Raw genomic sequence first — 27,601 nt, 5'->3', positions numbered from 1 at the left:
CAAACTATCACTTTAAAATGTGTCTCTTTTGTCTTAGCTCTTTTTAAAACCAGATGCATAAGCCAGCTGGCCAGAGGTAACCATTAATTAATTGGTAAATAATCAAATGTCTGGCATATGTAGTTATATCCCTGTATCAAATAACTAGATAGTTCAGGCACCTTTCACTCAACAGTAATCAGTCGAAACAAATGAAGTGTTAAGTTTCACCGTAGTGCTTTGTGCAGCCTCTGCATGCAGTCTCCAGAGAGCGGGTGGTGTTTCTTGGACTGGAGGAAGCGCTGGATGTGCGGCAGCAGCATGTTACTGGGTGGAAACAGACCAGTACACAACCAAAGCAGCTCCCAGCCTTTCTCCTCACTGTACCTGCAGCAGCACAAAGCTCAGGGTAAGCTCCTCCATAGAAACGCAGTATCTGCTGTGAGTGCTCCATGCTGTATTACTGCACCAATACTGAATGATTAATGTACACTGAACGCAACAGACTGGTCATTTGTATAGTGTTTAGCATTTAGTATTTGTGTGTATTTTTTGCAAAGTTCACTGTTAATGCTGGAAAATTTTGTGGATAATTTCTTTCCGAAGAATCAGTGTGTGACTGTGAACCTTGAATTTGCACCAAGATATGATTGAGATTATTGAGGAATCACTATAGTGTCAGTTTACACACTTGACGTGATTGTCAGTGAGCTGTTTGATGATCTGACAGTAGATCTCGTCTTTCAGGGGTTCGGCCTTCAGCGCTCCTTCAAAGATCTGGTCTGTCAGCTCGTTGACTGAGCGCGTCCGTTTGGACGGGTAGTCGCCCATGTACTTCATCATAGGTGGGACAGACGTCAAGGAATAAAACAGCCTGACTAGCCGGAATTCAAAGTACAGAATGTACATGAATATCTGGATGTGACACAGAGGGTAGAGACACTTCCTTCCTGAATTCTGTTGCTTTTTATTAAATATATAAAATAATAAAAAGCACTTTGATGCCCACGCTCAACACAGAAATCAAAAAAAAACTTTGAAGTCACCGGTACATGATGAGTTATAGAATTGTACATATATGTATATATGTATATATACATATATATGTATATATATAAATTATATATATATATATATATATATATATATATGTATATACATTTCCTGTTTCTCTCCACTGATTGTCAAATAAAGGGAAAAATGCCATAAAAAAATAATAGTTAAAAAAAGTTGTCAGTCGGCAGCTTCACATCAGCGGTTTAAAGGATATCTATGAAGGACATGCAGGCGTCCTGAGCCAGCTCCTCGTGGTTGACGACCTTCTTCAGCAGCGGCTGCTTGAGCGGCTCTCTGGTGCAGCTCCACATCTTGTCCTTCCCACGATTCTTAGTGACCATCACTCTGCTCAGGGTGTGTTTGGGAGGAGGCCTAGAAGAAGCAGGTTACCTCAGTGACATGCCGACATGACTGCATGCCGATCAAAAATGAAAATGAACCACACAACTGTAATCACACGGCACATACTTCCCTCCTGTACAGAGTCCTTCACTATACCTTTATAATGTGAGATGTGATGTTGGAGAAGCGTGAGGGAAGAGTCCTGTGATAACTTCTGTATTGTCTGAGTTTAAATTAAGGAAATTTCAGGACAGACAATCTTTAACTTAGTAAAGGCAGGCCTTTTGGGGGGCTGTCATGTCGTCCATCTTTATAAACAGTCATAATGAAGAACACTAAGGTCCCTGAGCTTCTCCACAACTGAAATAGCTACATTACTGTGCTTTCTGGATGTAACCGTGGGTTTACATGTATGATTTGTGCTTGTGTTTGTAAGCATGTGAACATGCCTGTGTATATTGTTTATGTTCATTTGTTTTTCGTGGGTGTGTTTCTGTGTACCTGAAGTAGTCGTAGGAGAACTCCTCCAGTGTGTAGGGTTTCAGTTTGCCGTCGGTCTCTGGCAGGACGAGCTGCGAAACACGAACCGACTCCTGGCGCTGATCCGGTGTCATGGTTACCAGCGCCTGATTGGTTGGATTATATCTGATTACATAACATTTATTTGACTTACATTTATTGTCTTCAGACAAAGGCACAAGAGCCAGGTGTCGTCATATTAAATATGTAAATTACATATCTGTTACAGCAATATGGGAAGTTTTAAGAACTGTAACTCTGATTCCTCTCGCTCTTCTTCAACTGCCCCCAAAATACAGTCATTATGTTTTGAGCAGTGGGTGATTTGAGGGGGGATGAGGGTGGATGCAAAACCAAAGTGCATCCCCCTTGTTAACCTGCCAACCCCATGTACATGTACACACATGGCTGTACCTGAACGCGACCCAAGGCCTATGCAGTTAATGTAAGCTGAAGCACTGAGGTTGTGTTACCATGTCACACAGTTGTTACCACAGTAACAGACTGACTGTTTATCCTAATTACACATGGATAGGCTCCTTAAATGACCATAAAAAGATTTATAAAGGCTATAGGTGTTTTAATACAAATCTACAGCACACAGATTGCTCACTGTCATCAGCAGTTCGAAGCATCCTAATGAGCAGTACTTCCTATTGTTTGGCCGACGTGACCGAACCTGACTCAAACCCCTCCTTTCTAATTTTTTGTCCGTAACCAACCTGACCTGTCTGGCCCACCTGGTCCCGTCTGCCTCGGGTATCAACACGGCAGTTCTTTGGTTATGTCAACAAACCAGACAGACAGCAGAATCCACCCTGGTGTGGAACAGCTAACTACAGAATGTTACTGGTGGACTTGTACTTCAGTGCCTCTCATCCCCAGGAATAACTCCTGTGGGGTTGTACCACACAGTGGCTGTAAGGCAGGAGTTGTTGTTGGCGTCCCACTTGTCACACATATTAGGAAACTAAGGAGGTTGTTGCATGTGGGCATCAAGGTTTTTGTTAAGTGTCTATATGGGCTCGGCACCAGAGGTGCAGGACACTCAAGAAATCAATCAATCTGTTTAAAGTGTGGAACATATTACTTAAACTGAAAATACTTCTTGAATTAAAAAAGCTGTAAGTCGGACGCTGCTGTCCGTCTGTGTTTGCAGCTCAGTGCTGTAAAGACGAGTTTCCTTCGTAACAATGAGGAATTTACACTGAGTCTTAAATAAAAGCTCTTTTTTTTCCTCTCACCACTATTTCTTGTTGAGGTCGGGCCACGGTGGGCAGGACATAGACACAGTCGGCCGGGAAATCTCCTCTCTGATTGGTTCGCTCGTTGATGCCGTGGGCCCAACCAGAGTTGAGGACCTGCTCACCGGTGTCCTGGTCCAATAGGATCAGGTCTCCCTTCAGGAAGCTCAGGAATGTTGACTCCTCCCCAGCTGTGGCAAAAAACAAAGTTTGTCCTGGCATGAGACGATCATCTTCTACTTTTAAACATTCTCTGTGGTGACACTGCCTCTTTCTGTCTAGTACATAATCTCAGAAAATGTATTTCAAGTACAGAATATTATTGTAAAGGTGTTTGATGGAAATCTCTCTAACAGATAACGTCCTCAAACTGGTGTTACACATGTTGCAGGTCATGTATTATAATGCAAACACTGTATTACAGCATTTCTACATTTCCTTTGAGTATATTTAGGGCCAAAACAACCAGATATTACAGCCCTCAACTTAACAATCTTTCCTCTTTACATTTACAGATGATTCCATGTCTCAATTAGTGCTGCAAATATTAGTCACTTAATCGATGGAAAAAGAAGACAGAAAAAAAAAGAATCAACACTTTTGACAATTGAGTGGTTAATTGTTTAAGTTGCTTTTTCTAACCAAAAGTCTGCTAGTTCCTGCTTTTTAAATGTGAGCATTTGCTCCTCAGCTTTGTTTTATTTCGTACTAAAATTAATATTTGAAAATTTGAAGACACTGTTCAATATGTGTCTTCAGTGAGGTTTAAATCTCCTTCTCTATTAATAAATAAAAAAACATCACAATATAAAAACTGGACCCTCTGGACTTACTGGGGTTAGGGTTGTCCTGCAGCGCGACCACAAACTTGGACCTCTTCCTCAGGCCTTCCAGGAAGGTCACCACCAGGTCACGGATGTCTTCTGCATTATTGGAGGTGAAGGTGTACTCGTCTCCTTTGATGGTTGCCAAAGTGAAACTCTGACCCTGCAGCTTTCCTCCCCTGAAACAGGAAATCCCCAAAAATTAAACAACACAACATGCTGAATGTCATTTCCAGATTTGACGTCTCCATCAGCAGGACAACATTCTGTCTGAGTGATTCCCAAAACTTCAGAATCACTGTTAAAATAAAACAGTTTCCTGATCTGAAACTGCCATATTTAAGGTTTGGAACCAAAACAACTTGGTCACGATCAGGAAAAGATCCTGGTTTAGGTTAAAATAACTGCTTAGTTGACTGTCAGTAGGAAATGAGAAACCAACAGTGATCTTCAGCATCAAACTCCAACATTGTGTTGATCCATCCAGTCACCCAGACCTCCTCCCCTCCTCCTGTTCAGTGACTACAGGTCCCAGCATGCCTCACCTGCTGCTGGAAACTGCAGTGATTTCTGGGAAGGAAAGCTCTAAGAGGACCTGCTCCTGCTCATCTACAAAATAAACTCCGGTCCAATTGACGGCTACGATCAGGTCATTCTTAGGCAGACTGGGACCTGAGAGGCAGAGACACAGAATTCACTGTCACAGGAACAAGACAGAGGATTTAGATCTTTAGCACGACGTTTTCAGTAATCTTTATTGTACAGAACACACATTTTCCTAATAACTGCTAATATGGAACAGTAATTTGTTAGGAAGGTTCCTGGAAAGGACCGTGTAATTTACTGTAATACTGACGAGGACAATGAAGACTGTGATTAAATGACACTTTCAGTTTTACAATTTATATTGTAAGCTTCTTTTACCAAAGTGACCATCTATAAATCAGTACACGGCAGGTCAGCTGAAGATACAAAACTGCCCTGGAATGAGGAGAATAAGGTTTCTATCTTCGAGCTCATTTCCGCGTGCCTCGCATCGCCTCTGAAAGTCTTTTGGATCATTGGGTATTTGGTGCATCCTCAGTGTTATAGTGTAAAACAGGTCGTAGCTGGTCACCTGAGAACTTGAAGGCTTCGTAGAAACGAGAGAAGAGCAGAGGCCACTTGTGGCGAGCGAAGTCCACCACTTCCTCTTTCACCTTCTGAGGGTCGAACCTTTTCTGGGTGTAGATGCCCTGAGACCAACAGAGACACGTTTTACTAACTTTATGCATGAAAAGGAAGAGAAATAACTCTGTGGCGTCTCTGTGGCAGGTGATGTTATATGCAGTTAATGTATATGCAAATGTAGGAAAGTTGTTTTTTCTTAATTATTGCCCTTCAATATGAATGTAAACCAACCAATCAACAAGTCGTTTTCAGGTTATTTAAATTTAGCCAGAAAGCTGAATTAATGGTATTGGCATTAGTACTGGACTTTATTTAGATGTAGCTGCCACCATGCCACCAGTTGGTGGAGTCTAATAATCATTTTTTCATAGACTTTATGCTCTAGGAACTACTTGGTGCCAGACCCCTCCGGTGTATGTATCTGAGACACAAGAACATCAAGGATTTAAAACTGACACAGTTTGTCCCAGTGACCAGCACCTTTTTGTGGGCAGCCATGATGAAATGAGCCCATTTCTCCACTGTCCTGGAGGTGCTGATCTCTCTGTCGGGGATGTAGGAGGGAATGAGGCTCAGCAGGCGCTCCAGAAGGATCTCTGAACCGTAGTCAACGTAATACTGCTGAGAGGCCAGCTCTGCCAGGTCATCCTGAGGACACAGAGAGACAGATGCTGGTAAGTTGGTTTGTTAAATGTGGAAAAAAAAAATGTAGATGCAAAAGATGCCGACAAGGTAGAAGAGTTTTTTAAGATCTGAGACACTAAGACTTATCTGAAATATCTGAAAAAACACGAGGATGAACTTTGCTTTGTCTTGTTTGTCTTCTATCCCTTTCTTTGCATGTTTTTTCCTACCTGTCGTTACTCAGTATGTGTTACACTGTGGATTTCAGTCATGGATGTCGTGTGTTTTAAATCTATGTGGTCTGTTGTGTCTCTTGTGTTCAAGGTCTTTTTAACATCTTTCATTATGAAATATATGAAACACGATTATAGTCCAAAGTGATGACATCATTTAAAGAGCTGATGTGTCTTCTGCTTTCTGCCGACTCGCTCTCTTACATTCTGATAACAGTTTAAAAGTCTATCCGCTCTTTGTGTTTAAGCCAAGCTCACTAGCTGCTGGCTCCAGTTTCATACTTAGTGACAGACATGACAGTTGCGTCAATATTCACATCGAACTTCCCAAAATGTCAAACTATTCCAAAACAGAGAAAGTGCCTTCACCCTGTCGCAGCGGTATTCCCCGAACTTGACGCCCCTGACAGTTTGTTGGTAGATGAGGTTGGTGGCGACCAGGTCGTCGGCGGGGCAGTGCCACGGCGTGAAGATCTCCTTCCTGAAGAAAAGCCTCCAGGGGGCGTTCCTCTCCTGGGCTCCCTGCTCCTTCGCATACTGCTCACACTGTGACACGGCATCCATAACATGGTCGTTCCCACTGCCCAAAGAGGAGACCTACAAAAAGAGAAGATATGAATGCTACTTCTGCCACCACAAACAATGATTCAGTTTCCTTCACTAGTGTCAAATATTTACATCATTATTTGAACAGCCAATTTGCAAACTATTACTAATACTAATACTATGTATTATTAGTGCCACGGGTGCTCAGCTCCGAGGCACTCCTCTACAGCTAGAATAGCTAAGAGGAGTGCCTTCTGTTTCGGGTTTATTATTCTTCTGCGAAATTTCGGCGCGTAACTTGTCCCGCAGCTTTGAGAAAACTCCTGTAATATATACATCAAAACGTGCGTCTTGATCCCGAAAGGGGTGCTATGACTTTTGGTGTTAAAATTCCAATTTTTCCCAAAGTTATTCCCAAAAAACTGGGAATAAATAATGCATTAGAAATGCATTGGAATTTTCTTTAGAAACCCACCTTTTTTCTACAAAATTGCACCTTTTTTCTGAGTCACCCAGCTCTCTCATACCTGCACGTAGAAATGTGATTCAAACTATAAAACGGAGGAAAACTTCTGCTCTCTCAAAAAGACAGGAACTGTTTTTACATAACATGTAAACTTTTCAAAATGTGAGCACTCAAAGGAGGAGTGCAAATCACTTTTTCTTCAAAGTTAGAGTGAAAGCGTCAGTTGGCTAGAGTGCGTGAAGCAGTAAAAAATAACCTTTATTTTTATTTTTAACTCGAGCTCGCGGCCAAACCGTAAAAAGGAGACAAATAATTATTTCTGAAAATGTAGACATAGTTGTTGGGATTCATAAAATGTAACTTTGACAGGCAGGGTCTGCACAAAATTTAAACGGGGGTGCCGAGTCCGGCAGCAATACCTGTCTCACTCTCATTGACACCTAATGTAATCGTCTTTTTTATTCAAAAGAATCTCACTCTGTCTTCGCACTGAGCTTACGCACTCATTTTAAGGAATATCTGAATAAAATACAGACTGTAGAAACTTCTGGCTTCAGTGTCTGGCACGGTCTTTTCGGTTTATGAAAAGAAGTAACGGTTTTCTCATAATTTGAAGTTGTTTGAAGCCATGTAGAAGCCAAATTCTGGGCAGATTTTCACAATGCCATGGCAACGGCAGCTCCTGACCTGTGTACGTGCCTGCGTGCGCCTAGCAACCAGATAACCAACTCTCCAAGCTCTGCTAGCTTTACATTAGCCGCATGTTAGGTCTCAAATTACATTTAGTTAGGTCTTAAATATGTAAGTCCATTTACTGCTTCGTTTGTTGCTTTTTTTTTTGTTTTGTTAAAAGAGTGAATGAAGTTGTGACGGTCTCCGCTGAGACAGAGAAGAGGAGGAGCTACTAGCCCTCTCTCACTGTCACTTGTAGTCGTGTTGCTCCCCTCCCGTGTAATGTTAAATTTAGCACAGAAAAAAACATAATAGTGGTAATTTAAATAGTGGTTCATGGGATTTATTAACCCTCAGGGGTCCCTCTGTCCTTTTTTGGACATTTTCTTTACTTTTTTTTTGATTTGCTGATCATTTTGGCTGTGTTACAGCTGAAGGTATGGATGGAAAAACGTCATAGTATAGTATAAAATTTCAAAAAACGTCATAGTATAATAAGGCATAAAAATGGCAAAAAGCATCATAGTATAGTCAGGCACAAAACGTCACAGTAAAGTAAGGGGAAAAAATGCCAAAAAAAGTCATATTATAGTAGAGCATGAAAATATCAAAAAACGTCATAGTATTGTATAGCATAAAATTTCAAAAAAACATCATAGTATAATACGGCATAAAAATGGCAAAAAACGTCAGAGTATAATCAGGCACAAAACGTCACAGTATAGTAAGGCATAAAAATGCCAAAAAAATACATATTATAGTAGAGCATAAAAATGGCAAAAAACGTCATAGTATTGTATGGCATAAAATTTCAAAAAAACGTCATAGTATAATAAGGCATAAAAATGTCAAAAAACATCATAGTATAGTATGTCATAAAATTTCAAAAAATGTCATAGTATAATAAGGCATAAAAATGACAAAAAAACCTCATAGTATAGTCAGGCACAAAACGTCAAAGTATGCTAAGGCAAAAATATGCCAAAAAAAGTCATATTATAGTAAAGCATAAATATGGCAAAAAACGTCATAGTATTGTATGGCATAAAATTTAAAAAAAACATCATAGTATAATAAGGCATAAAAATGGCAAAAAACGTCATAGTATAGTATGGCATAAAATTTCAAAAAACATCATAGTATAGTATGGCATAAAATGTCAAAAAATGTCATAGTATACTAAGGCATAAAAATGGCAAAAAAAGTCATGTTATAGTAAAGCATAAATATGGCAAAAAACGTCATAGTATTGTTTGGCATAAAATTTAAAAAAATCATCATAGTATAATAAGGCATAAAAATGGCAAAAAACGTCATAGTATAGTATGGCATAAAATTTCAAAAATGTCATAGTATAATAAGGCATAAAAATGACAAAAAAACCTCATAGTATAGTAAGGCACAAAACGTTACAGTATAGTAAGGCATAAAAATGGCAAAAAAAAAACATATTATAGTAGAGCATAAAAATGGCAAAAAACGTCATAGTATAGTATGGCATAAAATTTCAAAAAAACATCATAGTATAATAAGGCATAAAAATGGCAAAAAACGTCATAGTATAGTATGGCATAAAATTTCAAAAAAGGTCATAGTATAATAAGGCATAAAAATGGCAAAAAACGTCATAGTATAGTCAGGCACAAAACGTCACAGTATAGTAAGGCAAAAAAATGGCAAAAAACGTCATAGTATAGTCAGGCACAAAACGTCACAATATACTAATGCAAAAAAATGGCAAAAAAAGTCATGTCATAGTAGACCATAAAAATGGCAAAAAACGTCATAGTATTGTATGGCATAAAATTTCAAAAAAAACATCATAGTGTAATAAGGCATAAAAATGGCAAAAAACGTCATAGTATAGTATGGCATAAAATTTCAAAAAACATCATAGTATAGTATGGCATAAAATGTCAAAAAATGTCATAGTATACTAAGGCATAAAAATGACAAAAAAACGTCATAGTATAGTCAGGCACAAAACGTCATAGTATAGTATAAAATTTCAAAAAAGGTCATAGTATAATAAGCATAAAAATGGCAAAAAAAGTCATGTTATAGTAAAGCATAAATATGGCAAAAAACGTCATAGTATTGTATGGCATAAAATTTAAAAAAATCATCATAGTATAATAAGGCATAAAAATGGCAAAAAACGTCATAGTATAGTATGGCATAAAATTTCAAAAATGTCATAGTATAATAAGGCATAAAAATGACAAAAAAACCTCATAGTATAGTAAGGCACAAAACGTTACAGTATAGTAAGGCATAAAAATGGCAAAAAAATGGCAAAAAAAGTCATGTCATAGTAGACCATAAAAAATGGCAAAAAACGTCATAGTATTGTATGGCATAAAATTTCAAAAAAACATCATAGTGTAATAAGGCATAAAAATGGCAAAAAACGTCATAGTATAGTATGGCATGAAATTTCAAAAAACATCATAGTATAGTATGGCATAAAATGTCAAAAAATGTCATAGTATACTAAGGCATAAAAATGACAAAAAAACGTCATAGTATAGTCAGGCACAAAACGTTACAGTATAGTAAGGCATAAAAATGGCAAAAAAAGTCATGTTATAGTAAGGCATAAATATGGCAAAAAACGTCATAGTATTGTATGGCATAAAATTTCAAAAAAACATCATAGTATAATAAGGCATAAAAATGGCAAAAAACGTCATAGTATAGTATGGCATAAAATTTAAAAAAAACATCATAGTATAATAAGGCATAAAAATGGCAAAAAGCGTCATAGTATAGTATGGCATAAAATTTAAAAAAATGTCATAGTATAATAAGGCATAAAAATGGCAAAAAGCATCATAGTATAGTCAGGCACAAAACGTCACAGTAAAGTAAGGCATAAAAATGCCAAAAAAATACATATTATAGTAGAGCATAAAAATGGCAAAAAACGTCATAGTATTGTATGGCATAAAATTTCAAAAAAACGTCATAGTATAATAAGGCATAAAAATGGCAAAAAACGTCATAGTATAGTATGGCATAAAATTTCAAAAAATGTCATAGTATAATAAGGCATAAAAATGACAAAAAAACCTCATAGTATAGCCAGGCACAAAACGTCACAGTATGCTAAGGCAAAAATATGCCAAAAAAAGTCATATTATAGTAAAGCATAAATATGGCAAAAAACGTCATAGTATTGTATGGCATAAAATTTCAAAAAAACATCATAGTATAATAAGGCATAAAAATGCAAAAAAATGGCAAAAAACGTCATAGTATAGTATGGCATAAAATTTCAAAAAACATCATAGTATAGTATGGCATAAAATGTCAAAAAATGTCATAGTATACTAAGGCATAAAAATGACAAAAAAACGTCATAGTATAGTCAGGCACAAAACGTTACAGTATAGTAAGGCATAAAAATGGCAAAAAAAGTCATGTTATAGTAAAGCATAAATATGGCAAAAAACGTCATAGTATTGTATGGCATGAAATTTCAAAAAAACATCATAGTATAACAAGGCATAAAAATGGCAAAAAACGTCATAGTATAGTATGGCATAAAATTTCAAAAATGTCATAGTATAATAAGGCATAAAAATGACAAAAAAACCTCATAGTATAGTAAGGCACAAAACGTCATAGTATAGTAAGGCATAAAAATGCCAAAAAAATACATATTATAGTAGAGCATAAAAATGGCAAAAAACGTCACAGTATAGTATGGCATAAAATTTCAAAAAAACATCATAGTATAATAAGGCATAAAAATGGCAAAAAACGTCATAGTATAGTATGGCATAAAATTTCAAAAAAGGTCATAGTATAATAAGGCATAAAAATGGCAAAAAACGTCATAGTATAGTCAGGCACAAAACGTCACAGTATAGTAAGGCAAAAAAATGGCAAAAAACATCATAGTATAGTCAGGCACAAAACGTCATAGTATAGTAAGGCAAAAAAATGCCAAAAAAAGTCGTATTATAGTAGAGCATAAAAATGTCAAAAAACGTCATAGTATTGTATGGCATAAAATTTCAAAAAAACATCATAGTATAATAAGGCATAGAAATGGCAAAAAACGTCATAGTATAGTATGGCATAAAATTTCAAAAAACATCATAGTATAATAAGGCATAAAAATGGCAAAAAACGTCATAGTATAGCCAGGCACAAAACGTCACAATATACTAATGCAAAATAATGGCAAAAAAAGTCATGTCATAGTAGAGCATAAAAATGGCAAAAAACGTCATAGTATTGTATGGCATAAAATTTCAAAAAAAACATCATTGTGTAATAAGGCATAAAAATGGCAAAAAACGTCATAGTATAGTATGGCATAAAATTTCAAAAAACATCATAGTATAGTATGGCATAAAATTTCAAAAAAACATCATAGTATAATAAGGCATAAAAATGGCAAAAAACGTCATAGTATAGTACGGCATAAAATTTCAAAAAAACATCATAGTATAATAAGACATAAAAATGGCAAAAAGCGTCATAGTATAGTATGGCATAAAATTTAAAAAAATGTCATAGTATAATAAGGCATAAAAATGACAAAAAAACCTCATAGTATAGTCAGGCACAAAACGTTAGAGTATAGTAAGGCATAAAAATGGCAAAAAAATACATATTATAGTAGAGCATAAAAATGGCAAAAAACGTCATAGTATAGTATGGCATAAAATTTCACAAAACATCATAGTATAATAAGGCATAAAAATGGCAAAAAACGTCATAGTATAGTCAGGCACAAAACGTCACAGTATAGTAAGGCAAAAAAATGCCAAAAAAAGTCGTATTATAGTAGAGCATAAAAATGTCAAAAAACGTCATAGTATTGTATGGCATAAAATTTCAAAAAAACATCATAGTATAATAAGGCATAAAATTCCAAAAAACGTCATAGTATAGTAAGGCATAAAAATGCCAAAAAGCATCATAGGACAGTAAAGCCCCAAACCAGGGATTGAACCCATGACCTTGCCAGTGTGAGGCAGCAGTCCTGACCATTGTACAACAATACTTTTGCATCACAAGCACATGGTATAGCACTATATTAAGGATATTTTAGCATACTAATCCATGATATATCACAAAAGATTGTCCATTAGGCATAAAATGTCATGAAAACATAATTGTATAGTAAGACATATAAATATAAAAAAACATCATAGTATAGGATGGCGCAAAAATGTCACAGTATATAAAAGCCTGAAACCAGGGTTTGAACCCTTGCCCTTCGCAGTGTGAGGGAATAGCCCTTACCATTCTACCGCCATGCTGCTGCATTATGAACGCCTTGTATAGAAAGGTATATATAAAATATACTACTCTGTGACATATCATAAAAAATCATAGTATTGTGAGGCATAAAATATTATAGTATAGTAAGGCATAAAAATGGAAAAACAATTCATCGTATACTGTGGTGTGAAAATATCAAAAAGCATCATAAGAAAGTAAAGCCCCAAACTAGGGTTTGAACCCATGACCTTCTCATTGTGAAGCAAGAATCCTAACCATTGTACCACGATGCTGCTGCATCACAATTTAATGGTATAGCAACATATTAAGAATATCTTAGCATACTAATCCATGATATATCATAAAAGGTTATTGTCCATTAGGCATAGAATGTCATGAAAACATCATTGTGTAGTAAGGCATAAAAATGTCAAAAAACATCATAGTTTAGGATGGCGCAAAAATGTCACAGCATATAAAAGCCTAAAAACAGGGTTTGAACCCTTGCCCTTCTCAGTGTGAGGCTATAGTCCTAACCATCGTACCACCATGCTGCTGGATCCCTAACTCATTGTATAGCAAGTTATATAAAATATCAGTATACTACTCCGTGAAATATAAAACGTCATAGTATTTTAGGGCATAAAACGTCAAAGTATAGTAAGGCATATAAATGGAAAAACAATTCATCGTATACTGTGGTGTGAAAATATCAAAAAGCATCATGAGACAGTAAAGCCCCAATTAGGGTTTGAACCCATGACCTTCTCATTGTGAAGCAACAATCCTAACCATTGTACCACGATGGTGCTGCATCACAATTTAATGGTATAGCAACATATTAAGATATGTTAGCATACTGATCTATGATATATCGTAAAAGGTTATTGTCCATTAGGCATAGAGTGTCATGAAAACATCATTGTATAGTAAGGCATAAAAAAGTCAAAAAACATCATGGTATAGTAAGACATAAAAATGTCAAAAAACATCATGGTATAGTATGGCATAAAATTTCAAAAAATGTCATAGTATACTAAGGCATAAAAATGCCAAAAAACGTCATAGTATAGTCAGGCACAAAACATCACAGTATAGTAAGACAAACAAATGCCAAAAAAAGTCATACTATAGTAGAGCATAAAAATGGCAAAAAACGTCATAGTATTGTATGGCATAAAATTTAAAAAAAAACATCATAGTATAATAAGGCATAAAAATGGCAAAAAACGTCATAGTATAGTATGGCATAAAATTTCAAAAAATGTCATAGTATAATAAGGCATAAAAATGACAAAAAAAACTCATAGTATAGTCAGGCACAAAACGTTACAGTATAGTAAGGCATAAAAATGGCAAAAAAATACATATTATAATAGAGAATAAAAATGGCAAAAAACGTCATAGTATAGTATGGCATAAAATTTCAAAAAACGTCATAGCATAATAAGGCATAAAAATGACAAAAAAACCTCATAGTATAGTCAGGCACAAAACGTTACAGTATAGTAAGGCATAAAAATGGCAAAAAAATACATATTATAGTAGAGCATAAAAATGGCAAAAAACGTCATAGTATAGTATGGCATAAAATTTCAAAAAACGTCATAGTATAATAAGGCATAAAAATGGCAAAAAACGTCATAGTATAGTATGGCATAAAATTTCAAAAAATGTCATAGTATAATAAGGCATAAAAATGACAAAAAACGTCATAGTATAGTATGGCACAAAACGTTACAGTATAGTAAGGCATAAAAATGGCAAAAAAATACATATTATAATAGAGAATAAAAATGGCAAAAAACGTCATAGTATAGTATGGCATAAAATTTCAAAAAACGTCATAGCATAATAAGGCATAAAAATGACAAAAAAACCTCATAGTATAGTCAGGCACAAAACGTTACAGTATAGTAAGCATAAAAATGGCAAAAAAATACATATTATAGTAGAGCATAAAAATGGCAAAAAACGTCATAGTATAGTATGGCATAAAATTTCAAAAAACGTCATAGTATAATAAGGCATAAAAATGGCAAAAAACGTCATAGTATAGTATGGCATAAAATTTCAAAAAATGTCATAGTATAATAAGGCATAAAAATGACAAAAAACGTCATAGTATAGTATGGCACAAAACGTTACAGTATAGTAAGGCATAAAAATGGCAAAAAAATACATATTATAGTAGGGCATAAAAATGGCAAAAAACGTCATAGTATAGTATGGCATAAAATTTCAAAAAACGTCATAGTATAATAAGGCATAAAAATGGCAAAAAACGTCATAGTATAGTATGGCATAAAATTTCAAAAAAACCTCATAGTATAAAAAGACATAAAAATGGCAAAAAACGTCATGTCATAGTAGAGCATAAAAATGGAAAAAAACGTCATAGTATTGTATGGCATAAAATTTCAAAAAACGTCATAGTATAATAAGGCATAAAAATGGCAAAAAACGTCATAGTATAGTCAGGCACAAAACATCACAGTATAGTAAGACAAACAAATGCCAAAAAAAGTCATACTATAGTAGAGCATAAAAATGTCAAAAAACGTCATAGTATTGTATGGCATAAAATTTCAAAAAAACATCATAGTATAATAAGGCAAAAAAATGGCAAAAAACGTCATAGTATAGTATGGCATAAAATTTCAAAAAACGTCATAGTATAGTATGGCATAAAATGTCAAAAAATGTCATAGTATACTAAGGCATAAAAATGACAAAAAAACGTCATAGTATAGTCAGGCACAAAACGTTACAGTATAGTAAGGCATAAAAATGGCAAAAAAATACATATTATAGTAGAACATAAAAATGGCAAAAAACGTCATAGTATAGTATGGCATAAAATTTCAAAAAACATCATAGTATAATAAGGCATAAAAATGGCAAAAAACGTCATAGTATAGTATGGCATAAAATTTCAAAAAACGTCATAGTATAATAAGGCATAAAAATGGCAAAAAACGTCATAGTATAGTCAGGCACAAAAGTCACAGTATAGTAAGGCAAAAAAATGCCAAAAAAAGTCGTATTATAGTAGAGCATAAAAATGGCAAAAAACGTCATAGTATAGTATGGCATAACATTTCAAAAAACGTCATAGTATAATAAGGCATAAAAATGGCAAAAAACGTCATAGTATAGCCAGGCACAAAACGTCACAGTATACTAAGGCATAAAAATGGCAAAAAAAGTCATGTCATAGTAGAGCATAAAAATGGCAAAAAACGTTATAGTATAGTCAGGCACAAAACATCACAGTATAGTAAGACAAACAAATGCCAAAAAAAAGTCATACTATAGTAGAGCATAAAAATGTCAAAAAACGTCATAGTATATTATGGCATAAAATTTCAAAAAATGTCAAAGTATACTAAGGCATAAAAATGACAAAAAAACGTCATAGTATAATAAGGCATTAAAATGGCAAAAAACGTCATAGTATAGTATGGCATAAAATTTCAAAAAATGTCATAGTATAATAAGGCATAAAAATGACAAAAAAACCTCATAGTATAGTCAGGCACAAAACGTTACAGTATAGTAAGGCATAAAAATGGCAAAAAAATACATATTATAGTAGAGCATAAAAATAGCAAAAAACGTCATAGTATAGTATGGCATAACATTTTAAAAAACGTCATAGTATAATAAGGCATAAAAATGGCAAAAAACGTCATAGTACAGACAGGCACAAAACGTCACAGTATACAAAGGCAAAAAAATGCCAAAAAAAGTCATGTTATAGTAAAGCATAAGTATGGCAAAAAACGTCATAGTATAGTATGGCATAAAATTTCAAAAAAACATCATAGTATAATAAGGCATAAAAATGGCAAAAAACGTCATAGTATAGTATGGCATAAAATTTCAAAAATGTCATAGTATAATAAGGCATAAAAATGACAAAAAAACCTCATAGTATAGTAAAGCACAAAACGTTACAGTATAGTAAGGCATAAAAATGGCAAAAAAATACATATTATAGTAGAGCATAAAAATGGCAAAAAACGTCATAATATAGTATGGCATAAAATTTAAAAAAAACATCATAGTATAATAAGGCATAAAAATGGCAAAAAACGTCATAGTATAGTATGGCATAAAATTTCAAAAAACGTCATAGTATAATAAGGCATAAAAATGTCAAAAAACATCATAGTATTATATGGCATAAAATTTAAAAAAAACATCATAGTATAATAAGACATAAAAATGGCATAAAACGTCATGTCATAGTAGAGCATAAAAATGGAAAAAAACGTAATAGTATTGTATGGCATAAAATTTCAAAAAACGTCATAGTATAATAAGGCATAAAAATGGCAAAAAACGTCATAGTATAGTCAGGCACAAAACATCACAGTATAGTAAGACAAACAAATGCCAAAAAAAGTAATACTATAGTAGAGCATAAAAATGTCAAAAAACGTCATAGTATTGTATGGCATAAAATTTCAAAAAAAAACATCATAGTATAATAAGGCAAAAAAATGGCAAAAAACGTCATAGTATAGTATGGCATAAAATTTCAAAAAACGTCATAGTATAGTATGGCATAAAATGTCAAACAATGTCATAGTATACTAAGGCATAAAAATGACAAAAAAACGTCATAGTATAGTCAGGCACAAAACGTTACAGTATAGTAAGGCATGAAAATGGAAAAAAAAGTCATGTTATAGTAAAGCATAAATATGGCAAAAAAAGTCATAGTATTGTATGGCATAAAATTTCAAAAAAACATCATAGTATAATAAGGCATAAAAATGGCAAAAAACGTCATAGTATAGTCAGGCACAAAACGTTAGAGTATAGTAAGGCATAAAAATGGCAAAAAAATACATATTATAGTAGAGCATAAAAATGGCAAAAAAACGTCATAGTATAGTATGGCATAAAATTTCAAAAAACGTCATAGTATAGTATGGCATAAAATGTCAAAAAATGTCATAGTATACTAAGGCATGAAAATGACAAAAAAACGTCATAGTATAGTCAGGCACAAAACGTTACAGTATAGTAAGGCATGAAAATGGAAAAAAAAGTCATGTTATAGTAAAGCATAAATATGGCAAAAAACGTCATAGTATTGTATGGCATAAAATTTCAAAAAACGTCATAGTATAATAAGGCATAAAAATGACAAAAAAACCTCATAGTATAGTCAGGCACAAAACGTTAGAGTATAGTAAGGCATAAAAATGGCAAAAAAATACATATTATAGTAGAGCATAAAAATGGCAAAAAAACGTCATAGTATAGTATGGCATAAAATTTCAAAAAACGTCATAGTATAATAAGGCATAAAAATGACAAAAAAACCTCATAGTATAGTCAGGCACAAAACGTTACAGTATAGTAAGGCATAAAAATGGCAAAAAAATACATATTATAGTAGAGCATAAAAATGTCAAATAACGTCATAGTATAGTATGGCATAAAATTTCAAAAAACGTCATAGTATAATAAGGCATAAAAATGGCAAAAAACGTCATAGTATAGTATGGCATAAAAATTCAAAAAATGTCATAGTATAATAAGGCATAAAAATGACAAAAAAATGTCATAGTATAGTCAGGCACAAAACGTTACAGTATAGTAAGGCATAAAAATGGCATAAAATTTCAAAAAAACATATTATAGTAGAGCATAAAAATGGTAAAAAAACGTCATACTATAGTATGCCATAAAATTTCAAAAAACGTCATAGTATAATAAGGCATAAAAATGGCAAAAAAAGTCATAGTATAGTATGGCACAAAACGTTACAGTATAGTAAGGCATAAAAATGGCAAAAAAATACATATTATATTAGGGCATAAAAATGGCAAAAAACGTCATAGTATAGTATGGCATAAAATTTCAAAAAATGTCATAGTATAATAAGGCATGAAAATGTCAAAAAACGTCATAGTATTGTATGGAATAAAATTTCAAAAAAACATAGTATAATAAGGCATAAAAATGGCAAAAAACGTCATAGTATAGTCAGGCACAAAACGTCACAGTATAGTAAGGCAAAAAAATGCCAAAAAAGTCATGTTATAGTAGAGCATAAAAATGGCAAAAAACGTCATGTTATAGTAGAGCATAAATATGGCAAAAAACGTCATAGTATAGTATGGCATAAAATTTCAAAAAACGTCATAGTATAATAAGGCATAAAAATGGCAAAAAAATACATATTATATTAGGGCATAAAAATGGCAAAAAACGTCATAGTTTAGTCAGGCACAAAACGTCACAGTATAGTAAGGCAAAAAAATGCCCAAAAAAGTCATGTTATAGTAGAGCATAAAAATGGCAAAAAACGTCATGTTATAGTAGAGCATAAAAATGGCAAAAAACGTCATAGTATAGTATGGCATAAAATTTCAAAAAACGTCATAGTATAATAAGGCATAAAAATGGCAAAAAACGTCAGAGTATAGTCAGGCACAAAACGTCACAGTATAGTAAGGTAAAAAAATGCCAAAAAAAGTCGTATTATATTAGGGCATAAAAATGGCAAAAAACGTCATAGTATAGTATGGCATAAAATTTCAAAAAACGTCATAGTATAATAAGGCATAAAAATGGCAAAAAACGTCATAGTATAGTATGGCATAAAATTTCAAAAAATGTCATAGTATAATAAGGCATGAAAATGTCAAAAAACGTCATAGTATTGTATGGAATAAAATTTCAAAAAAACATCATAGTATAATAAGGCATAAAAATGGCAAAAAACGTCATAGTATAGTCAGGCACAAAACGTCACAGTATAGTAAGGCAAAAAAATGCCCAAAAAAGTCATGTTATAGTAGAGCATAAAAATGGCAAAAAACGTCATAGTATAGTATGGCATAAAATTTCAAAAAACGTCATAGTATAATAAGGCATAAAAATGGCAAAAAAATACATATTATATTAGGGCATAAAAATGGCAAAAAACGTCATAGTATAGTATGGCATAAAATTTCAAAAAACGTCATAGTATAATAAGGCATAAAAATGGCAAAAAACGTCATAGTATAGTAAGGCATAAAATTTCAAAAAACGTCATAGTATAATAAGGCATAAAAATGGCAAAAAACGTCATAGTATAGTATGGCATAAAATTTCAAAAAACGTCATGTTATAGTAGAGCATAAAAATGGCAAAAAAAGTCATAGTATAGTAAGGCATAAAAATGACAAAAAAACCTCATAGTATAGTATGCATAAAAATTTCAAAAAATGTCATAGTATAATAAGGCATAAAAATGACAAAAAAACCTCATAGTATAGTCAGCACAAAACGTTACAGTATAGTAAGGCATAAAAATGGCAAAAAAATACATATTATAGTAGAGCATAAAAATGGCAAAAAACCTCATAGTATAGTATGGCATAAAATTTCAAAAAACGTCATAGTATAATAAGGCATAAAAATGACAAAAAAACCTCATAGTATAGTCAGCCACAAAACGTTACAGTATAGTAAGGCATAAAAATGGCAAAAAAATACATATTATAGTAGAGCATAAAAATGGCAAAAAACCTCATAGTATAGTATGGCATAAAATTTCAAAAAACGTCATAGTATAATAAGGCATAAAAATGACAAAAAAATCTCATAGTATAGTCAGGCACAAAACGTTACAGTATAGTAAGGCATAAAAATGGCAAAAAAATACATATTATAGTAGAGCATAAAAATAGCAAAAAACGTCATAGTATAGTATGGCATAAAATTTCAAAAAACGTCATAGTATAATAAGGCATAAAAATGGCAAAAAACGTCATAGTATTGTATGGCATAAAATTTAAAAAAAAACATCATAGTATAATAAGGCATAAAAATGGCAAAAAACATCATAGTATTGTATGGCATAAAATTTCAAAAAGAAAATCATAGTATAATAAGGCATAAAAATGACAAAAAAAACTCATAGTATAGTCAGGCACAAAACGTTACAGTATAGTAAGGCATAAAAATGGCAAAAAAATACATATTATAGTAGAGCATAAAAATGGCAAAAAACGTCATAGTATAGTATGGCATAAAATTTCAAAAAACGTCATAGTATAATAAGGCATGAAAATGGCAAGAAACGCCATAGTATAGTATGCCATAAAATTTCAAAAAACGTCATAGGATTATAAGGCATAAAAATGGCAAAAAACGTCATAGTATAGTATGGCACAAAACGTTACAGTACAGTAAGGCATAAAAATGGCAAAAAAATACATATTATAGTAGGGCATAAAAATGGCAAAAAACGTCATAGTATAGTATGGCATAAAATTTCAAAAAACGTCATAGTATAATAAGGCATAAAAATGGCAAAAAACGTCATAGTATAGTATGGCATAAAATTTCAAAAAATGTCATAGTATAATAAGGCATAAAAATGACAAAAAAACCTCATAGTATAGTATGGCATAAAATTTCAAAAAATGTCATAGTATAATAAGGCATAAAAATGACAAAAAAACCTCATAGTATAGTCAGGCACAAAATGTTACAGTATAGTAAGGCATAAAAATGGCAAAAAAATACATATTATAGTAGAGCATAAAAATGGCAAAAAACGTCATAGTATAGTATGGCATAAAATTTCAAAAAACGTCATAGTATAATAAGGCATAAAAATGACAAAAAAACCTCATAGTATAGTCAGGCACAAAACGTTACAGTATAGTAAGGCATAAAAATGGCAAAAAAATACATATTATAGTAGAGCATAAAAATGGCAAAAAACGTCATAGTATAGTATGGCATAAAATTTCAAAAAACGTCATAGTATAATAAGGCATAAAAATGGCAAAAAACGTCATAGTATAATATGGCATAAAATTTAAAAAAATGTCATAATATAATAAGGCATAAAAATGACAAAAAAACCTCATAGTATAGTCAGGCACAAAATGTTACAGTATAGTAAGGCATAAAAATGGCAAAAAAACACATATTATAGTAGAGCATAAAAATGGCAAAAAACGTCATAGTATAGTATGGCATAAAATTTCAAAAAACGTCATAGTATAATAAGGCATAAAAATGACAAAAAAACCTCATAGTATAGTCAGGCACAAAACGTTACAGTATAGTAAGGCATAAAAATGGCAAAAAAATACATATTATAGTAGAGCATAAAAATGGCAAAAAACGTCATAGTATTGTATGGCATAAAATTTTTAAAAAAACATCATAGTATAATAAGGCATAAAAATGGCAAAAAACATCATAGTATTGTATGGCATAAAATTTCAAAAAGAAAATCATAGTATAATAAGGCATAAAAATGACAAAAAAAACTCATAGTATAGTCAGGCACAAAACGTTACAGTATAGTAAGGCATAAAAATGGCAAAAAAATACATATTATAGTAGAGCATAAAAATGGCAAAAAACGTCATAGTATAGTATGGCATAAAATTTCAAAAAACGTCATAGTATAATAAGGCATGAAAATGGCAAAAAACGCCATAGTATAGTATGGCATAAAATTTCAAAAAATGTCATAGTATAATAAGGCATAAAAATGACAAAAAAACCTCATAGTATAGTCAGGCACAAAACGTTACAGTATAGTAAGGCATAAAAATGGCAAAAAAATACATATTATAGTAGAGCATAAAAATGGTAAAAAACGTCATACTATAGTATGCCATAAAATTTCAAAAAACGTCATAGGATTATAAGGCATAAAAATGGCAAAAAACGTCATAGTATAGTATGGCACAAAACGTTACAGTACAGTAAGGCATAAAAATGGCAAAAAAATACATATTATAGTAGGGCATAAAAATGGCAAAAAACGTCATAGTATAGTATGGCATAAAATTTCAAAAAACGTCATAGTATAATAAGGCATAAAAATGGCAAAAAACGTCATAGTATAGTATGGCATAAAATTTCAAAAAATGTCATAGTATAATAGGCATAAAAATGACAAAAAAACCTCATAGTATAGTATGGCATAAAATTTCAAAAAATGTCATAGTATAATAAGGCATAAAAATGACAAAAAAACCTCATAGTATAGTCAGGCACAAAATGTTACAGTATAGTAAGGCATAAAAATGGCAAAAAACGTCATAGTATAGTATGGCATAAAATTTCAAAAAACGTCATAGTATAATAAGGCATAAAAATGGCAAAAAACGTCATAGTATAGTATGGCATAAAATTTAAAAAAATGTCATAGTATAATAAGGCATAAAAATGACAAAAAAACCTCATAGTATAGTATGGCATAAAATTTCAAAAAATGTCATAGTATAATAAGGCATAAAAATGACAAAAAAACCTCATAGTATAGTCAGGCACAAAATGTTACAGTATAGTAGAGCATAAAAATGGCAAAAAACGTCATAGTATAGTATGGCATAAAATTTCAAAAAACGTCATAGTATAATAAGGCATAAAAATGGCAAAAAAATACATATTATAGTAGAGCATAAAAATGGCAAAAAACGTCATAGTATAGTATGGCATAAAATTTCAAAAAACGTCATAGTATAATAAGGCATAAAAATGGCAAAAAACGTCATAGTATAGTATGGCATAAAATTTCAAAAAATGTCATAGTATAATAAGGCATAAAAATGACAAAAAAACCTCATAGTATAGTATGGCATAAAATTTCAAAAAATGTCATAGTATAATAAGGCATAAAAATGACAAAAAAACCTCATAGTATAGTCAGGCACAAAATGTTACAGTATAGTAGAGCATAAAAATGGCAAAAAACGTCATAGTATAGTATGGCATAAAATTTCAAAAAACGTCATAGTATAATAAGGCATAAAAATGGCAAAAAACGTCATAGTATAGTATGGCATAAAATTTAGAAAAATGTCATAGTATAATAAGGCATAAAAATGACAAAAAAACCTCATAGTATAGTCAGGCACAAAATGTTACAGTATAGTAAGGCATAAAAATGGCAAAAAAATACATATTATAGTAGAGCATAAAAATGGCAAAAAACGTGATAGTATAGTATGGCATAAAATTTCAAAAAACGTCATAGTATAATAAGGCATAAAAATGACAAAAAAACCTCATAGTATAGTCAGGCACAAAACGTTACAGTATAGTAAGGCATAAAAATGGCAAAAAAATACATATTATAGTAGAGCATAAAAATGGCAAAAAACGTCATAGTATAGTATGGCATAAAATTTCAAAAAACGTCATAGTATAATAAGGCATAAAAATTGCAAAAAACGTCATAGTATAGTATGGCATAAAATTTCAAAAAATGTCATAGTATAATAAGTCATAAAAATGACAAAAAAACCTCATAGTATAGTCAGCCACAAAACGTTACAGTATAGTAAGGCATAAAAATGGCAAAAAAATACATATTATAGTAGAGCATAAAAATGGCAAAAAACGTCATAGTAATAGTATGGCATAAAATTTCAAAAAACGTCATAGTATAATAAGGCATAAAAATGGCAAAAAACGTCAGAGTATAGTCAGGCACAAAACGTCACAGTATAGTAAGGCAAAAAAATGCCAAAAAAAGTCGTATTATATTAGGGCATAAAAATGGCAAAAAAAGTCATAGTATAGTATGGCATAAAATTTCAAAAAACGTCATAGTATAATAAGGCATAAAAATGACAAAAAAAACTCATAGTATAGTCAGGCACAAAACGTTACAGTATAGTAAGGCATAAAAATGGAAAAAAAATACATATTATAGTAGAGCATAAAAATGGCAAAAAACGTCATAGTATAGTATGGCATAAAATTTCAAAAAACGTCATAGTATAATAAGGCATAAAAATGGCAAAAAACGTGATAGTATAGTATGGCATAAAATTTAAAAAAATGTCATAGTATAATAGGCATAAAAATGGCAAAAAACGGGCATAAAATTTCAAAAAACGTCATAGTATAATAAGGCATAAAAATGGCAAAAAACGTGATAGTATAGTATGGCATAAAATTTCAAAAAACGTCATAGTATAATAAGGCATAAAAATGACAAAAAAACCTCATAGTATAGTCAGGCACAAAACGTTACAGTATAGTAAGGCATAAAAATGGAAAAAAAATACATATTATAGTAGAGCATAAAAATGGCAAAAAACGTCATAGTATAGTATGGCATAAAATTTCAAAAAACGTCATAGTATAATAAGGCATAAAAATGGCAAAAAACGTCATAGTATAGTATGGCATAAAATTTCAAAAAATGTCATAGTATAATAAGTCATAAAAAATGACAAAAAAACCTCATAGTATAGTCAGCCACAAAACGTTACAGTATAGTAAGGCATAAAAATGGCAAAAAAATACATATTATAGTAGAGCATAAAAATGGCAAAAAAAGTCATAGTATAGTATGGCATAAAATTTCAAAAAACGTCATAGTATAATAAGGCATAAAAATGGCAAAAAACGTCAGAGTATAGTCAGGCACAAAACGTCACAGTATAGTAAGGCAAAAAAATGCCAAAAAAAGTCGTATTATATTAGGGCATAAAAATGGCAAAAAACGTCATAGTATAGTATGGCATAAAATTTCAAAAAACGTCATAGTATAATAAGGCATAAAAATGACAAAAAAAACTCATAGTATAGTCAGGCACAAAACGTTACAGTATAGTAAGGCATAAAAATGGAAAAAAAATACATATTATAGTAGAGCATAAAAATGGCAAAAAACGTCATAGTATAGTATGGCATAAAATTTCAAAAAACGTCATAGTATAATAAGGCATAAAAATGGCAAAAAAAACGTCATAGTATAGTATGGCATAAAATTTTAAAAAAATGTCATAGTATAATAAGGCATAAAAATGGCAAAAAACGGGCATAAAATTTCAAAAAACGTCATAGTATAATAAGGCATAAAAATGGCAAAAAACGTCATAGTATAGTATGGCATAAAATTTAAAAAAATGTCATAGTATAATAAGGCATAAAAATGACAAAAAAACGTCATAGTATAGTCATGCACAAAACGTCACAGTATAGTAAGGCAAAAAAAAGCCAAAAAAAGTCATATTATAGTAGAGCATAAAAATGTCAAAAAACGTCATAGTATTGTATGGCATAAAATTAAAAAAAAAACATCATAGTATAATAAGGCATGAAAATGTCAAAAAACATCATAGTATAGTATGGCATAAAATATCATAGTATACTAAGGCATAAAAATGACAAAAAAACCTCATAGTATAGTCAGGTACAAAACGTTACAGTATAGTAAGGCATAAAAATGGAAAAAAAATACATATTATAGTAGAGCATAAAAATGGCAAAAAACGTCATAGTATAGTATGGCATAAAATTTCAAAAAAACATCATCGTATAATAAGGCATAAAAATGGCAAAAAGCGTCATAGTATAGTATGGCATAAAATTTAAAAAAATGTCATAGTATAATAAGGCATAAAAATTACAAAAAAACCTCATAGTATAGTCAGGCACAAAACGTTACAGTATAGTAAGGCATAAAAATGGCAAAAAAATACATATTATAGTAGAGCATAAAAATGGCAAAAAACGTCATAGTATAGTATGGCATAAAATTTCAAAAAACGTCATAGTATAATAAGGCATAAAAATGGCAAAAAACGTCATAGTATAGTATGGCATAAAATTTAAAAAAATGTCATAGTATAATAAGGCATAAAAATGGCAAAAAACGTCATAGTATAGTATGGCATAAAATTTAAAAAAAACATCATAGTATAATAAGGCATAAAAATGGCAAAAAGCGTCATAGTATAGTATGGCATAAAATTTAAAAAAATGTCATAGTATAATAAGGCATAAAAATGACAAAAAAACCTCATAGTATAGTCAGGCTCAAAACGTTACATTATAGTAAGGCATAAAAATGGCAAAAAAATACATATTATAGTAGAGCATAAAAATGGCAAAAAACGTCATAGTATAGTATGTCATAAAATTTCAAAAAACGTCATAGTATAATAAGGCATAAAAATGGCGAAAAACGTCATAGTATAGTATGGCATAAAATTTCAAAAAACGTCATAGTATAATAAGGCATAAAAATGGCAAAAAACGTCATAGTATAGTATGGCATAAAATTTCAAAAAACATCATAGTATAATAAGGCATAAAAATGGCAAAAAACGTCATAATATAGCCAGGCACAAAACGTCACAGTATACTAAGGCAAAAAAATGGCAAAAAAAGTCATGTCATAGTAGAGCAAAAAAATGGTAAAAAACGTCATAGTATAGTATAGCATTAATTTCAAAAAACGTCATAGTATATTAAGGCATAAAAATGGCAAAAAACGTCATAGTATAGTCAGGCACAAAACATCACAGTATACTAAGGCAAAAAAATGCCAAAAAACGTCATATTATAGTAGAGCATAAAAATGTCAAAAAACGTCATAGTATTGTATGGCATAAAATTTAAAAAAAAACATCATAGTATACTAAGGCATAAAAATGACAAAAAATGTGATAGTATACTAAGGCATAAAAATGACAAAAAATGTCATAGTATACTAAGGCATAAAAATGACAAAAAAAACGTCATAGTATAGTATGGCACAAAACGTCACAGTATAGTAAGGCAAACAAATGCCAAAAAAAGTCATATTATAGTAGAGCATAAAAATGTCAAAAAACGTCATAGTATTGCATGGCATAAAATTTCAAAAAACGTCATAGTATAATAAGGCATAAAAATGGCAAA

At 31.9% G+C, this 27,601-nt stretch overlaps 1 protein-coding gene across 1 annotated transcript in view; it reads right to left on the bottom strand.

The window, feature by feature from the left end:
* The window catches only part of myo7aa (myosin VIIAa), an 82,183-nt gene that overhangs the window by 6,217 nt on the left and 48,365 nt on the right, over positions 1–27,601 (bottom strand). The window contains exons 35-44 of the mRNA XM_056374918.1: positions 6,361–6,588; positions 5,615–5,782; positions 5,082–5,199; positions 4,510–4,636; positions 3,974–4,143; positions 3,141–3,331; positions 1,879–2,003; positions 1,250–1,407; positions 671–824; positions 211–366 (exon numbers count right to left, since the gene is read on the bottom strand). Of these exons, the coding sequence (XP_056230893.1) occupies positions 211–366; positions 671–824; positions 1,250–1,407; positions 1,879–2,003; positions 3,141–3,331; positions 3,974–4,143; positions 4,510–4,636; positions 5,082–5,199; positions 5,615–5,782; positions 6,361–6,588 (1,595 nt within the window). The remainder of the gene's footprint in view (positions 1–210; positions 367–670; positions 825–1,249; positions 1,408–1,878; positions 2,004–3,140; positions 3,332–3,973; positions 4,144–4,509; positions 4,637–5,081; positions 5,200–5,614; positions 5,783–6,360; positions 6,589–27,601) is intronic.

This window comes from Seriola aureovittata, chromosome 4 (assembly GCF_021018895.1).
Source record: "Seriola aureovittata isolate HTS-2021-v1 ecotype China chromosome 4, ASM2101889v1, whole genome shotgun sequence".
Classification (NCBI taxonomy): domain Eukaryota; kingdom Metazoa; phylum Chordata; class Actinopteri; order Carangiformes; family Carangidae; genus Seriola; species Seriola aureovittata.
Note: the sequence above shows the minus strand (reverse complement) of the source record. Positions and strands in the feature narration are given on the sequence as shown.